Source organism: Emys orbicularis, chromosome 8 (assembly GCF_028017835.1).
Source record: "Emys orbicularis isolate rEmyOrb1 chromosome 8, rEmyOrb1.hap1, whole genome shotgun sequence".
NCBI lineage: Eukaryota > Metazoa > Chordata > Testudines > Emydidae > Emys > Emys orbicularis.
This window is the reverse complement of record NC_088690.1, coordinates 94,803,446-94,818,065: the sequence shown is the minus strand read 5'-3', so window position 1 is coordinate 94,818,065 and position 14,620 is coordinate 94,803,446. Positions and strand designations below refer to the sequence as shown.

Below are 14,620 nucleotides of genomic sequence, written 5' to 3'. Positions count from 1 at the left end.
ATGATTCTCTGCTACCCCCTTGCATGTAGTAAAAGTAGTGGAAACATTCACAAGGGAGTACCTGGGCTTAGGGGCTTTCCCACTTGGCATAGAGCCTCTGCAATAGATCTATACTGGCTCCCTTGTGTAAAGGAATGCCAGGAGCCAGTAAGAGAAGGAAGACGGCATGATCAGGATGTGTTTTGCTCTTGCTATTCCCACGGGTGAAAGTAACTTAAAGGACTTACCGGTACTCCGGAGTCCTTAGGAGGGGGCGGGGCCTCAACTGGAAGAGGCGTGGCCTCTACCAGAAGAGGCGGGGCCTTTAAATCCTGGGGCCCTTTAAATCAGGATTTAAAGGGCCCAGGGCTGGGGCTGTGGTAGCAGCAGCTGGAAGCTCCGAGCCCTTTAAATCACCCCTGGAGCTACCAGCTGCAGAGGCGTCTGGGAGCCCCGGGGGTGATTTAAAGGGCCCGGGGCTCCAGATGCCACTACCGCAGCGGAGCCCCGGGCACTTTAAATCACCATTGGAGGGGGTTCCTGGCTGCCACTGCTACCCCGGGGCACTGGGCTCTGGTGGAGTTTTAAAGGGCCCGGGACTCCGCTGCAGTAGCGGCAGCTGGGAGCCCTTGGCCCTTTAAATCACCGCCAGAGCCCCGCTGCCACTACCCCAGGGCTCCAGCAGTGGGGCTCGGGTGGTGATTTAAAGGGCCCCGGAGGGTAGCGGCAGTGGGAGCCCCGGGCCCTTTAAATCGCCACCCGAGCCGCGCTGCCGGAGCTCCGGGGTAGCAGCGGCAGCTGGGGGCTCTGTCGGCTATTTAAAGGGTCCGGGGCTCCGGCAGCCACTACTGCCCTGGGCCCTTTAAATCGTCCCCGGAGCCCTAGGGTAGCGGCAGCGGGGCTCCGGGGGCAAGTTAAAGGGCCTGGGCTGTAGCGGCTGCTGGAGCCCCGGAGCCTTTAAATCGCCACCTGAGCCCCGCTGTCGCTTCCCCAAGGCTCCGGCAGCAGCGGTCTGGCTGCTGGGAGCCCCAGGCCCTTTAAATTGCCGCCAGGTGAAGCCAATCTGCCCTGGTACAGCGTACCGGGGCGTACCAACTTACTTTCACCTCTGGCTATTCCAGGCTGGTGGAGTCAGCCAATTTCGGAACTGTCCCAGCCAGAACAAAATGAGCCTTATATTGCTGAAATTTACACCAGAGGCTGATCAGGCCCTCAGTCTCAGAATTCAGGAAGTACAAAGGTGGCTTAAAGCTTTGCCCCGCACTTTGGTCCAATATTCAATGCAGGAATGGAGAAACAGAAAACCAGATAGATCATTATGTCAAATCACCATATACCATTGTAGGAACATTATCAGGTCAAATTTGATCCCAAATTCCAGTTCTACAAAAACACATTTTTACAATACTTAGAACAAATAGAATTGGTATTATGGGTTTTCCAAAAAAAAGGAGACTTTTAAAAAAAAAACCAAACAAACAACACAAATAAACAAGGATTCCCTTTTGTGTTTGCAACCAAAGCATTGGAACATTTTGCCAGTGCCAGACACCAAGAAAATGAAACAGACTAAAACCTGAAATTGAATTGACCAACCTATTTTCATGGCTCAAATTGAAAGAAATGCAAAAAATGTAAACAACTATTGTAAATAATAAAAAATCAAGTAGATGGTGTCAGATTTAACAATCTGAATTAATTAGCAACATTGTTAAAGAAAACTGCTCTAAATTTGTCTAATCTTTAGCCTGAAAATGCCTTTTTTTTAAAACAAAGCCATTGTACTCCTCATAGCTGCAGAGAACCTAGCCAGTGTGTCCTTAGAGTGGTATAAATACAAAAAAGACATTTAGGTTTTATAAGGTTGCCATAGCTGAATATAAACATGCCATAAAAACATGACCTTGTGCTGTTATAACTAAGTGGAGAATGAGCACAAGACAGTTTTGAGACATTAGAGGACACTGTCCCTGAGATAGATTTTGACAAATCTATGATGAATCTCAGAGAACATTTCCAGACAAGGAAAGCACCATCCTTCAGTGACTGCTCTGCTAGTTCCACTCACAGCAAACAATTCACTTAGCAATAGAGGGCAGACAAGGAATTAAGGGTATCAAAGCAGACTGTGACTAGCTGAAATGTCACGAATTTGGGATCAGAATGAGGCAATGATCCCATCTGACATGGCAAGTGTCAAAATCAGCACAGGCACCACTGCAGTGAAGGCTGTGGTTGGAATGGAAATCCTAATGAGGGAAGCTAGAGGAAAAAAAGAGCTGGAATTTTTTTTTATAGGTCAGAACACTAGGTTAATTCTGTAATTGGACTTCCAATTGAGGCAGAAGGGACATGTGTTTAATGTCTCAGCTGAAAGCTAGCACTCTAGCTCTGTTTGTTTGTCTATGTGTTTTACACCTTGTTGTGAACACCATCAGCCTCAGATTGCTCCGTTTTGGCAGAGAGGCCCATAGCCATATTGCTGCTTCCAGGAATACTCTGTTTCCAAGGCCTGATGGTCAGAAGCTGGGCCTAAACAGCTGTGTCATCTCTATGTTGCACAGTGGTCTTGGGGGATCATGAAGGGTAAGTTGGTCTCTGAGGTAGAAAGCTCCCAGACCATGGAAATTAAAATCAGCTCTTAGAACTTTGCTCTCATGAGCATGGAAGCTGCGGAGCATTGGTGTTATGTGACTTTGTTTGCTAATGAGGTAGGATGTTGCATATTGTACCAGCTTCAACCTTTTTTTCTTTTTCTTGGTGGGGTTGTACCCAACTCTTAGTTAGATCAAGGACTCCATTTAGAACCTGCCTAGTACTACACTAGATATGAATCTAAATCCTATGATGAGTTCTAAACACCTCGGGCCATATTCTCCTCAGTAGTCCACCAATGCTTCATGCTGAGTTGGTCCTGTGATGCAAGCTTTGAACAATGCTGGGGGAATAGCCCCCAAACTGGGGGAACACAAAGAGCACTTTGCTTCCTTCCTTCTCAAGTACACTCGTCACTGAGGATCTGGCCCTGTGTATTTTGGACCATGCCCAATATAATAATAGGTAAAGTACTAGGCTGAGTACTAGGTCTACCTGTGGTTGGGCACAACTACTATAAAAAGACTGAAGCAGGTCCAGTATGCAGCATTTCAACTCATTGGCAACAAGTCAAGTCCACGAAAATGTGCATTTATTTTGATTTTAAAAATAGGCAGGGTATAACATAAAAAGTCTGATGCTTGTTCTAATGTATGCCAGCTGACAATGGCTCCAGGGATCCTTACAGGAACTGGAGATCAGTGGTGTGCAAAGGAGTTCCAGACATGCTCCATCCTCACCATACATCCTATACCAGCTACTGCCAGATGTTTGTCATTGGAGCGGCTATGTCAGCTCTTCGCTATCTCATGATTCCTCTCCATAGGAGAGGATCCTTTGGGGATTGGATCTACTGGGTTTAGGATCCACTTTGTGGACCAACACAAATGGCTGGGATGCAGTTCAGGATTGGGGCCATAACCTCAAATCAAGAATGCCACTTACAGAGCTATTTTCTGGCAAACCATGTTATTACAGATTCCATTTGCTGCAGTCATAAGACAGTACAACACACATCAGTGTGTGAACAGTTTTGCTGCTAACATAACTGTTTATTTGTATTCCATCCTTAGCCATCCACTTGGGATTGATTATGTCTCAGATTAATTTCATTTTAATGAATTATCCTCTACCTTTGGCTTTGGCTTTTCATTTTATATTTGCTAATTAATATGCCAAAGCCAGCTTTAAAAGGAAAGTGCCTGACATTTTATTGATTACTTCATTTTGATTCATGTGGTCACATTTTTACTTCTCTGTATGTCTAACAGTCTTGCTTAGCTGGGGTGAAAACAAAAGAAAAATCTTTAAGCAAACTGCAATAATAATAGTAATGATAATAATAATAATAAATTATAATAATGATGTTGCCCCTCGCCCGAGGTGTAGTACGCTCAAACCTCCACCCTGATGGTTGCTGCTTGAGGTGGCTTTTCCCTTCTCCTTGCATGGGTTGAATCTTGGGTTCTTTTTTGTGACACCTGGTGCCTACATCCATGGTGACTCCTCACTATGCCTGGGATACAAAGGATGCTGTCCCTTGGGAAAACTGAATAATTCTACCACTGCTGGCAAAGAGTATAAAACCTAGTACAAGAAACAATCAAATACATCAACACAAACACCAACAAAGAAATGACACCGCCCAAAATAATAATATAACGAAGGGGGGGGGGGTTATTGGGGCTTGTCCAACTGGCAGCCCGTGGGCCAGATCTGGTCCCTGTGCTCCCCTGCTAGGTGGACCCTTTTCCTTCCTGGTTGCAGAGCATCCTCTGAGCTGGAAGATGCCAACCTGGGTGGGGTGGAGGGAGGTGCTCAGAGACAGGTCAGCATGGGGATGCTGCAGCCAGGATGGGCAGGGCCAGAGCCACCTGCACCCCGGAGTGGAGCTTCCCTTACAGCAGAGCCCCCAGTGAGCAGAAGGACAGAACAGCTGACACCTGGAGGACCAAACGGAAGGCCCTCTGGCTGCTAATTGAAGAACACTGCCCTAGAGGCTCAGTCCAGATTTTGAGGACCTAGCAAACACCAAATGGGGGTTACAGTAATAACCACCCTTGGTCCTACATTAATGCATAAGAGGAGGACTGGGACCCATTCAGTATTTTTGGTCTGCCATCATCATAGGGCTAGTCATACCATCAGTGCTCAGCACACCCATCAGTTATAGCCCTCACTTGTCTGCATTCATTTGAATATAAAGTTCAATGATGCATCAAGTGTATATTTTGTTGCTTTAAATAATCAGATGGTTTGTTTCATTTATTTTTTTATTATTTCACTTTATTTTTTTTAAAGAAGGGATCTTGGTTGCCGGGTCTGGATTTCCAGAGGTGGGGCCCTATTGTGCTGCAGCCGGAACAGACACAAATCTTGTGGTTCTGCGAAGAGGGGGTTCTGAAGGAGCATTGCTCTGTAGCATTATTTCCCTCCCCACAACTTCTGGACCATTAATGGGTAAGGTAATGCTGTTCTCATCAGCATTAACTTACATTGCCCCTCTGCAGTTTGGTATCCGATCTCTGCACTCCCCTGGAGGGAAGTGACAGTAGGCAGCCTTGGTCATTTAGCTGCTGCATTATATCATCTGGAAGGAGAGTTGTAGAAGGCAGGAGCCAGGGGGAATCACAGGGCCTTCACATCTCTGGAGAGCGAGCAAGTTTTGATGGCTGAACCACATCTTCATTCCCTGTGGGAGGAGGCAAACTGAGCCTCTTGTCCAGCTGCGGACCAATAGCATGGAAACTCCATGAAGGATCCTTGAGGAGTTTCAGAATTCCCTATGTGGATCATTCCCGGTGTGGTGTCGCTCCACTCTGATTTGACTGACTGTATGAGGCAGGATTAAGCTTAGTTCTGGTGTGCTTATGGAGAAGGACTTTTCTTTCTCTGGAGCTGGGGAAGGGAATGGGCGAAATCTAATGAAGAAACTAAAAGGTGACTGTATAGGACCAGCAGGTTAAATAACATCATTCTCTTCATATCTATTTAGGCTGAATTTACAGCTTACAGGGCTCCCCTGGGCTGCAGGGCTAGGGAATTGTTTTGGTGACATCTGCTGCTCAGAGCCCAAAGTATAAATTCTATTGTTTCTCCCTCTCTCTCTCGAGTGCGTTTGTTCAGCTTGCTGATCTCCGAAGAGAATCAATTTGTTATAAAGCACTGCAAGCTACATTTCAAAGGGATCCTTGGTGGTTTATATTCAATGAATCCTTTCAGAGATCAGCAAGCTGAATAAACATCTTCTGAGAATGAGAAGAAAAGAACGTTAACTTCGAACCCTGAGCATCAGCTATCGCTCACTCCGTCACTTGTATGTGCAATAGAAGGGATTTCCATATGTAGATCCTTCGGGCTGTGTAGGCAAAACCATGCAAACAAAGATGACAAGATTTGAAAAATCTGGTATCTTAATCTCCAGATGAAGTAAGCTCCTTTAATAAAGTGATGCAGAGTTTCCTAGTGTAAATTCAACTAGGCTGGAGTATTGTCTATCGATTAGAGCCAGACTGTGGGATTAAATTCTCAGCTCTGTCACTGACTTACTGAGTTGCCTTGGGCAAGTCGTTTAGGCTCAAACTTTCATAAATGGCTTCTTTTTTTGAGTGCCCAGTTTTAGACATGAAAGCTGTGGGCATTTACTTTAAAGTGGCTGGATTCCACACCCACCACTCCCCTTTTTCAGTGGGAGCTGTGGTTACTGTGCATCTATGAAGGTCTTGCCTTACCTGTTTAAAGCTGGGCACATAAAAACAGAGGCACCCAAAATTTACCACTTTAGAAAATTTGAGCTTAATCTCTCTGTGCATCTAGTTAAACATCTGTAGACCAGCCATAACACCAGCCTCACTGGGATATTGTGTCTTAATTGTTTGTGAATTATTTTGAGGTCCCTGGAGGCAAGAGGCTTTATGGTGCAAAGTAATAGAACTGTCTACCACCTTTGTATGATATCCATGATTTGCCATCATGCCCTTCTTACACTTCCTCCCACTCCACATCTTTTTCCTTTGGAGATGCCTGACCCTGATAATATCATTTAACTGATGTGGCTCCTGGATCTTTAAGGAGGTTTTTTTGTTCAATGTCCAACAACCACTGATTTCCAAGTAGGCGACACTAAGCCTAATGTTGTTTTAGCTTATTAATATAAAACTTGGCAACTTGTTTAGACTTTATCTCTGCTAACATTCCCAAGCTGATTTCATGTCTGATAAATTCCATGCACATGGCCTCATTCCCAGAGTGAAAAGAGCACAATGTTTAGCCACACACTGTAAACAATTTTTGTAAATGAGCTGCCTTTTCCCCAGCTTTAGTATGTGTGCCATTTTGAAGATAGGAGCATATTTATCTCTGGATGAAAAATTCACACCTCATTCAATTCTGACTCAGTTTTCCAAAGACCTTGTGGATTAAAACCATTTGTGCCAAGGTGCTATACAATATAGTCAGAGACATGTATATTTAACCCTTCATTTGCTTTATTACTTCAACAGGAGTTTGTGGGAGCAGTGTTTGTCTGAGGTGATTGGTAATGGCCCTAGAAAAGATTTAATCTCTTGGGCACTAGTTTGATGCGGGCATAGGTCAATAGTGATTGAAAGACATTAACTAGCCAAATAGCTGTTTGATAGCCTAAATGACATGAATGGTGTGATCTCTGGTCTTGTTCCTGAAACTCATGAAACACTATCATAATTTCTCCCTTGTTGGCTGTTTCAGTCAGGTCCTGACCTGGAAGAGAGCTAATCCCTCCATGACAGGTTAAAGGCACATGAGTGGGGAGATGAGTCCATCCTCTGCTGTGGATAAATGATTTCCAAGGTTGTGTCAATCTGGCACCTTACACCAGCACTAAATTCACTTTAATAATACAGGGGTTTTAATGGCTTTCATTTTATTACTCACCTGGTTAAAACACTATTAAATCATACAGGTTTTAAAAGCCTGCAAATTATCTGCAGTGATGTCTGAGTACCATAGGGCTCACAGTATAAAATGCTAGAATTGAAAACCTGCCTCGATATTTACAGGGCTTTGTTACTCCATCCAAGCCTCTCTTGAACCAAACACAGTCTTCATCCACAGACTTGCCACTGGAGAACATTTAGGTTTATGCTAGAGATCGGGGAGACAATTTCCAGAACTGAAATCCACACAAATTCTGGCTTCTGAAACCAACCACTGAATCACTAACCAAGCAGAAAATGTCACATCTTCAGTGGTTGTAGGAGGTTCACAGGCTTATTATTTTAGATTTAACTAATTTTTTCAAAAATCCCACCCATATAAACAGCTTTAGGCTTCATAACAACTGATTAAATGTATAGTCCCAAATGAATACCACCCAGCAACAAAAAATAATCATACACAATACTGAATTAACTCAGCCAATCAATAAATTAAAGAAACAAAACAGAACCTTCCCCCTCTGCAGGAACATATCCTCATCCTCTCCCTCAAACCCTGGAAGATCAAACTATTTTGGATCAAAGGAGATACCAGTTTAGAGCCAACCTTGGGTTATACTGGCTTCTCCTGGGATAATCTAGGGCTGAATGATGACAGTGGTGAAAAATCCACCTGGAGGAGTTACTCCAGATTTACACCAGTGGAAGTGAAATCAGAACCGGGCTCTAAGTCCATATATGCAGCCATGATTCCCTATATCGGGCAGGCTGTCCCATGGCCTCTGCTGCAAGACAGGAGTAGGAATTTGGAGAGTTTTGAAGGCTAAACAAATGCTCTACTTTTGTGTTTTGAAAAAAGATTAAATATTTTAAGAGAAAAAAAGAGAAAATGTACAAAGAATTTTGTTAGATGAGAAAATAAATTCTGTAGTGTTTGGTAATCGAGGTTGGCAGTCGCTCTATTTTTTACTCCTTCCTTCAAGGATGATGGTTAAAGGACAGGATAATAAGATGTGGGAATGAGAACTTGCTGAGAAGCAATTTCAAAAAGATGAAGAAGAATAAGAAAGAAAGAAAGAAAGTGAAAGGCAAATACAAGCATTTCAGTTAGCTAGCCAAGGTTAGTTTCCTGTTATCTGCTATAACTGACATTATGAAAAATTACAGATGGCATAAAAACAACGTTACTAATGATAAACCCTAGGACATTTGTCTTTGATAGTGCTTGACAGCTCGGTGATTTTATTTGTTCTTTTATGAGACTTTAACTCCCCCCCATTGTCTATGATGTCTTATATCTTCATTTACTGACTTCAGCAGAGTAAGGTTGTTGTACAAAGGAGATTTACATGTAAAGCAGCATTTTTATGTTCTTTCATTGCATAGAGCAGAGCTAAGCTCAAATCCATCATGGGAAAAAGGGTATTTCTAGCCCTAACTCTCTTTTGCTCCTAGCCAGAACTCTGCCTCATAATACTGAGTTGAGTTTGTGGCGCCAAGTGTTCGCCTGGAAACTTTTGCAAAGACAAAATTGTGGTTGGGAAACAACAGCGGATTTTTGCACTAAAGAAAATGGAGTCCTTTGGATTTTTAAAACAGACATAAAGCCAAATGACCAAAATTCAAGTTTTTGGAGAAAAACTGCAGCTCGAGGAAGGATGTTCCTTATGCTTAAGACACTGGACTGCAAGTCAGGAGATCCGGGGTTAATTTGTACTCTGCCAGAATTTTCGTGCATGACCTTGGGCAAGTCACTTCATCTTTCTGTCGATGGGGATCTGTAAATTGGGGAGAATTAATGCTGACATTCTCCCACCCTTTGTCTGCCTTGTCTATCTAGATTTTAAACTTTTCAGAGCAAGGACTGCCTTCCTGTAGGTATGAACAGTGCTTAGCACAGCCGTGGGTGTGAAGACTGCCTGGTGTGCCACCTTGGCCAGCTAGAGGCACTGGTGTGGGACAAAACACCTTGCTATAGTTGCTCATTTTCAGCAATAGCAGGCAATAAGGCTGAATCTCTTCAGAAGAGTCAGTTGCAGCATTTTGTGGTAGCTTGGGAAGCAGTTTTTTTTGCTGCTCCCCTTCTCTCCAGATGCCAGCTTTGTTAGCAAGCAGTCCCTGTGAGCAGCATTCAGTGCATCAGTAACCCACAGTTTGCAAGTCAATAGCAGAGCTGTCATGAGGGGAGCGGAAAGATTGAATTCTATGATTTGGTTAAGACTGATTTAAAATGGTAAAAAGTGTGTGCGTGTGTGCATGTGTGTATTAACTTAAAACTCCATGTCGATTCCATGATTCACTTTCCTCCTAAGTATATGTGTTTGCGCCTGTTGATTCTGGGGTGAAATGATGAAACTTCCTCTCTTGTATTTTGATGGTGTTTTTTGAGGGGAAGGGGGAATTTTGGCCAGAAAGCTCAAAAAACTGGTGTGAGCCTCCAATTTACTGTGGTTGATGTGGCTGGAATCAACAGATCTGTGGCATTTTCTGTCTATTCTGCAACCCAGTCTTCAGCTGCGTAGAGCTAGGAAAAGGAATACACTTTCCTTTGGGGAAGGTGCCCTGCCTGGTGGTCTTGATCTTTCATACCTTGCTTGGCTGCCTAAGGCTCCTCTTACATAAATCCCTCCGATGCTATAAGGATCTGGGAGCCAAGAGAGAAGTCAGCATCCTCCCTTGTTTTCCCTTTCTATTCCACCCCTCACTTCGCCCACACACAAGGTGCTGTCAAATAATGTGTGGAAAAGAAACCTGGGTTCATCCAGCAGGGGGAGCCAGGCGCCCACTGAGTCGCTGCACCCCTGGAATGTGGTGAACAATGAACGTCAAAGAGTGTGTGGATGTGGAGTGAAAACCGCGAGGTGGGAAAGAAACGAGAAATAAACCAGCAGGGAAAGATGAGGCGAGTGTCCTCTCGGCTGGGATCCCTGCCTCATCTGCAAGCCATAACAGCCAGCCTGTGGGATAAATGACTTCTCCCCTGTGTTGGTGAGTACATGCCACAGGGGAAAGAGTTTGACTAGATCTTAGTGTCAAGTCCAATTGTGTGTGTTGTGTCTTTTGTCTGTGTAAATGTGTGTATGATTTGTTTGTGTTTAGTGTGTCTGTGCATTTTTGTGGCTGTTTGATTTGTTTGGGAGTTTTCTAGTTTTTTTGTAGCTCTTCAGTGGTTGGTGTGTGTGTGTGTGTGTGTATTTTGTGTCTGATTATGGGTTGCTGAGCATTAGTGTTTGTGTATAATCTTTATTTGCAGAGTGAATGTATATGTGCGCACATGGGTGTTGTCATTTACATTTTTTAGAATATTTCAAAGGGACAAGTTAATTGCATCTGCTTACTTTTCATGTCAACTAATTTACCTTGTCTAGTTTTAAATGGTGAAATACTCTGTGTCACCCCATGTGCCACTGAGATGAATGTCGTTTAGGACAGCTGAAATTAATACCCTTTGTTCAATCAAACGCCAGGGTGTTGGCATTTATTACCCTTTTTGTGTCTCCCTCTGGGTGTGTGGCTTGAGTGTGCAGTATACAGCCTACATAACGATCGGGGGCAATGAGACAGGAGGAAGTCATGTGGGATGCTCTGGAAATGCTCCTTTATGGAATAGCTCCTTGGATGCCGGAGGGGATGACTGGGGGGCTGCTGCGACGTTTGCCCATTGAATAGTCCCATGTCTGTCTTTCCCCTTTCTTAATGCTTTAGGAAGGAGACCCAAGTGAAACAGACACTTCCTGGAAAGGCGATGTTGCCACCCGATACCCCAGGCAGAAGGAAGTCTTTGCTATCGGGGTCCCCCATTCAGCAAGACGGAGGGAAAGTCCCTGGGACTGGAGATGTAAATCCCAGGGCAGGGTGCAGGAGACCCTGAAGAGCCTGCTGCACCTGGGCTTTGTCTAAAGGGAAAGGCATGTTGGGGTTGGACCTGATCCCTGGAATGCAACTGTGAGGAGCAGCAGTTGGAAAGAGGATTATTCCTTGATGATTATGGAGAACTAGCGTGTCAGCAAAGTGTCAGAGCAAACTCTTTCCCATGGGAATAGTAACACACTCCCACAGCTTATGGTAGCCACCGGCCTGAAAGCTACATCAGTGGCTGAAGGGAGCTCCACTCAGGTCTTTCCCATTTCTTCCTTCTCTTCCCCTTATTTCTTCTTCCAGTGAAGATCGAAAGACAGAAACATCACTCAGATCTTGCTAGAGTGTTGGAAATACCGTGCCTTTGTTTTGGATGATTTGTACTGATGTGCCACTTCAATGGGATGTACAAAGTGTGACTTGGGTGATGACCATTTAGCCAGGACTGAGCTGGTTAACAAAGTTTGCAGGCTGAGCACAAAGACTGGGTGGAATGGAAGCAGCCTGCCATGCACTTATAGGACTCTAGTTTTAAACAAGAGATCTTTATGAAGGAGCTTGAAAACCAGACCTATTGTTCATCTGAAAATTAATTCCTGCCGATTAAACCATTGGCTTTTATTTTTTCCCCACCTGATGCAATGCAGTGCCTCTCTGTTGGTTTTGTATATGTGATTTGCTATGCAATTCAAATACTAAATAAGAAGGAGAGACAAACTTTCATCCCAGGACAAACAGAGAATCAAAGGTGAAAGGTAGGATTCAGATTTTCTCATTTAATTAAAAATAAATAATATGAGCCGTTCTTTACTGAAAGTCTTTAAAAACACACACACACACACACACACACACACACACACACACACACACACACACACACACACAGACAGACATACAATGTAAATTTATTTTCTTTGCTTCTAGGACTGTGAGACCTAAACAATGTGGAACAATATGAGGAGTTGCTCCCTGAAGCTTCCCATAAACAGAGAACTAATGTATTTTGTAGCTGGAATGCACTGAGGGTGAAAAGGGGAGAAAAAAACGTCTCATCAGTTAGAGGTTTGTGAAATTAAATTAGAAACAAAAGCACCTAGTGTAATACGCTTCAGTAGATCTGAAGGGCTAGTCAAATGGACACTGGAAACACTGGATCAATAGCCTATTTAAGTGGTAATATGTGATTGAAAAGTGATTGCACTCTTGTCTGTTGGGTATTTTTGTAGGGGACTCAAGCAGGACATATGCAGATGGCCTGTTTTAATTGGGATATTTTGTGCTTGAGTAGTACAATGTAATTCAGAAGGGATTACTAAAAAAAAAAAAATTGGTGCAGAGTTGACTGTGTTTGTAAATTTAAGTTACTTGCCACACAGCTTTTGATGCCTCTTAATGTGATTCCTAAGGAGCATGGGGTCCACCCAAGGGTGAAGAGACTATAACACAAACCTTCGGTCTGCCTGGCAATGAGTAATTAATGGACGCTTGATGTATCTGTAGTCTCTGCAAGCAAAGGAGTTGATGTCATCATGATTTTCATGATATGATTTTCCCTCAGGAGAAGCTATGACTTGGAACGACACCACAATGGACGGGGAAGAGTTGCTCGGGGAAAGGGACTCCTCCTTTCGGATCCTTACAGGCTGCTTTCTTTCTTTGCTGATACTTTCCACGCTTCTGGGGAACACATTGGTGTGTGCAGCTGTCATTAGATTTCGCCATCTGAGGTCCAAGGTGACCAACTTCTTTGTAATCTCCTTGGCAGTATCAGATCTTTTAGTGGCAGTCTTGGTCATGCCTTGGAAAGCTGTTGCTGAGATAGCTGGTTTCTGGCCTTTTGGTTCATTCTGTAACATCTGGGTGGCATTTGATATTATGTGCTCCACGGCCTCAATCTTAAACCTTTGTGTCATTAGTGTGGACAGATACTGGGCCATCTCTAGTCCATTCAGGTATGAGAGGAAAATGACCCCCAAGGCAGCTTTCATCATGATCAGTGTGGCATGGACCTTGTCTGTATTGATTTCCTTCATTCCTGTGCAGCTGAACTGGCACAAAGCTACAACCACAAGCTTTTTAGAGCTAAATGCCAGTTCCCAAGACATAACCATGGACAACTGTGATTCCAGTCTAAACAGGATGTATGCCATCTCCTCTTCTCTAATTAGCTTTTACATCCCAGTGGCCATCATGATCGTCACCTATACAAGGATATACAGGATTGCTCAAAAACAAATAAGACGCATCTCAGCTTTGGAAAGAGCAGCAGTGCATGCTAAGAACTGCCAAAACACTACAGGGAATGGAAACAGTATGGATTGCCAACAACCAGAAAGCTCCTTCAAAATGTCCTTTAAGAGGGAAACGAAAGTCTTAAAGACTTTGTCAGTGATCATGGGGGTGTTTGTATGCTGCTGGTTACCCTTTTTCATATTGAACTGCATGGTGCCCTTTTGTGAGCCCAGCCCACCATCCAAGGGAGCAGAACCCTTTTGCATTAGTTCCACCACCTTTGATGTTTTTGTTTGGTTTGGATGGGCTAATTCCTCACTGAACCCCATCATTTATGCCTTCAATGCTGATTTCCGCAAGGCATTTTCAACTCTGCTAGGATGCTACAGACTCTGCCCTACTTCCAACAACGCTATAGAGACGGTTAGTATCAACAACAATGGGGCAGTTGTTTTTTCAAGCCATCATGAGCCTAGAGGGTCTAGCCCAAAAGAGTGTAACCTGGTGTATCTGATCCCACATGCTATTATCTGCCCAGAAGAAGAACTTCTGAAAAAGGAAGAAGAGGGTGAACTATCTAAGACCTTGGAGAAAATGTCTCCAGCACTGTCCGGTATCTTGGATTATGAAGCTGATGTGTCTTTGGAAAAGATCAACCCCATCACTCAGAATGGGCAACATAAAACATGAACACTGAGGTTAGCCCAGCAAAATCTAATAGTCAAAAAAGATATATAAGATTTTTTGGTAAGAAACTAAGCTCTAGTGAGAATTATACTGCCACGCAAAGCTCAGAGTTGATTATTGGGTGTTCAAATCAAAGATAAAATTTTAAACAAAAAAGATATTGAAAACCCAAAGGTATTTCTGTGTTGTTCATACTGAATAAAACAGAGACACAAATTTAGGTATAAAGCAGTGTCAAAGAAAATATTTCTCCTGCTCTATAAATATTTATAGAAACTGGTTTCTATCTTAAAATGGGACAAGAAAAAAACCATTAACAACTTAACAATTAACCTTTGAAGAAAATCAGAGGA

At 43.5% G+C, this 14,620-nt stretch overlaps 1 protein-coding gene across 1 annotated transcript; it reads left to right on the top strand.

Moving 5' to 3' along the window:
* Positions 1-12,914: 12,914 nt before the first annotated feature.
* DRD1 (dopamine receptor D1) lies at positions 12,915-14,270 on the top strand. The gene has a single exon (XM_065409819.1). It carries the CDS (start codon positions 12,915-12,917, stop codon positions 14,268-14,270), a length of 1,356 nt encoding a protein of 451 aa, XP_065265891.1.
* Positions 14,271-14,620: the final 350 nt, after the last annotated feature.

Excerpts from the sequence above, each read along its gene's own strand:
- DRD1 (XM_065409819.1), top strand. The coding sequence starts at position 12,915 with ATGACTTGGAACGACACCACAATGGACGGGGAAGAGTTGCTCGGGGAA.